Source organism: Tarenaya hassleriana, unplaced genomic scaffold, assembly GCF_000463585.1.
Source record: "Tarenaya hassleriana unplaced genomic scaffold, ASM46358v1 Cleome4, whole genome shotgun sequence".
In the NCBI taxonomy this organism is placed as follows: domain Eukaryota; kingdom Viridiplantae; phylum Streptophyta; class Magnoliopsida; order Brassicales; family Cleomaceae; genus Tarenaya; species Tarenaya hassleriana.
The window spans coordinates 4478615-4480536 of record NW_010966881.1 but is presented as its reverse complement, the minus strand read 5'-3'; the positions used below and the strand labels follow the sequence as shown (position 1 = coordinate 4480536).

At 45.6% G+C, this 1922-nt stretch overlaps 1 protein-coding gene across 1 annotated transcript; it reads right to left on the bottom strand.

Moving 5' to 3' along the window:
- Positions 1-11: 11 nt before the first annotated feature.
- On the bottom strand, positions 12-1301 carry LOC104823986 (protein TPLATE-like). The gene is made up of 2 exons (XM_010555812.2): positions 499-1301; positions 12-354 (listed from the first exon to the last, which is right to left on the bottom strand). The coding sequence occupies exons 1-2, from the start codon at positions 996-998 to the stop codon at positions 321-323; spliced, it is 534 nt and encodes a 177-aa protein (XP_010554114.1). The 5' UTR covers positions 999-1301; the 3' UTR covers positions 12-320.
- Positions 1302-1922: the final 621 nt, after the last annotated feature.

Sequence of the window (1922 nt, the reverse complement as noted above, 5' to 3'; positions counted from 1 at the left end):
ACCATAACCAGTTCCATATGCTAGCGCACTGATCACTCTGCTCTCCATACCTGAGTTCTTCTGTTCAGGCAAAGGTAGAGATAACTGAAAGCAACTTTCCACGAGCATTGCCACCAACTCTTCCCGAAACAAGCTTTTATTGGTCACGCTATTAAGATCATCCTTTATCCTTGCATCCTCAAAGAGAGAAATAATATCTGTCCCAGGTAGAGGCTTCTGACCTCTTCGGACACTTTCCTTAGCAAAGAGATGAACACATAGAGCTGTCCGGCAGATACAGGCCAAGGCATGCATCCTGTCTGATTCTGCTCTCAAGTTCCTCACCATAAGCAGCAATCTTCTAAACAATGAGACCTTCATCAGAAATAGAACAATTTAGAACACAAGTTACCGCAGCTTCAAAACACAAACCGTGAAGAAAAAGGGCACTTGGTCACTGCATCCATCCTCATCAAGCTAAAGAACTCCAAATCGAATCCAGTAAATGAGGCCATTTACCTCCAAATCGTGACAACTGCCCTGACTATAATCTCTCTAGCGGAAGAAAACTCTTGCCTGTCCCAAAGGATTAAGATTGCGATGATGGACAGTGAAGCCCACTCCGGTTTCCCTCCGGGAACATCCGCCAGGTAAAGCATGTTAATTCCCACCTCAAAGATCAAAGCTGGTTCCAGAGACGAAGCCAAATGTGTCACCAAATCTGAAACCCCGACCAACTTCTCAGCATTGGAGTCCACATCCGTACCATTAGTTGCAGCACCTGAGGAAGCCTTCGAAAGCTGCCTTATCACTTCCACGCTACCGGAAGCTACAGCCTTCACGGCAAACACCAGAGGGAATACGGTGGCTCGAAACCTTTCAACCGGAAGAACCAGAGACCTAGCCAACAAAGCGCTTCTCTTTTTCCACACAAAGTCAACCATGGATGATTCCCACTTCGACCTGATGGCTAGGAAATTCTCGCTGTCCACGAGCTTGTCTCCAGCCAAACGGCTCATCCGCTTCGAATCAAACTCCTGGAACAGCCTACCGACGGACTCAAACGCAACCTTCGAGACGGCATCACGAAAGATGCAATCTTTTCTACAAAACCAGACCTTCACGCATGGAATCAGCACCAAGCATGCAAATGAAGAGAAACTAGGGTTTCTGGCTTTGGGTTCACTGGGTGGGTAAACGTAGAAATCGGTACGGAGAACCAGAAATCAAGAGATGAGGAACGAAATCGCAAGAAACTCCAAGAACCGGAAGAGATGGCGAAGAAAAAACCCAGATAGATTCAATCGCCATCGAAGGAGAGAGAGAGGGGGAGAGAGGAAGAAATGACGGAACAAGAAGCCAGACCCTCTTATTTAAGAGTCGGCACTTCCGCCGAAAAGGAAAATGGCAGAGTGGAAGGGTATTTTCGGTATTCTGTATTAACCCAGTTTTTTCCATCAAACGGTCAGAAATTAGGCCAATTTGAATTCAAAATTGGCCCGATTACATGGAAATCATGCAGCCCAATAGATTGCAAATCTCTCGACTTGTATTAATGCAAATATTAAGAACTCTATATGCCAGATTCAATATCCAGACATGTACCTCAGCACATTTGATTTTTGTGGGACAAGAATCTCCACAGCTTTCTTCTGGTTCCATCATTCCACCACATTTGCAAGTGATCTCCGACTCATGTATGCTGTGATGATATTAGCCTCTGTCCAGTTCAGAGTACCATATGCTAGCGCACCGACCACTCTGCTCTCCATATCTGAGTTCTTCTGTTCAGGCAAAGGTAGAGATAACTGAGAGCTTTTACTGGTCACGCTGTTAAGATCATCCTTTATCCTTGCATCCTCAAAGAGAGAAATAATATCTGTCCCAGGTTGAGGCTTCTGACCTCCTCGGACACTTTTCCTAGCAAAGAGATGAACACGCTA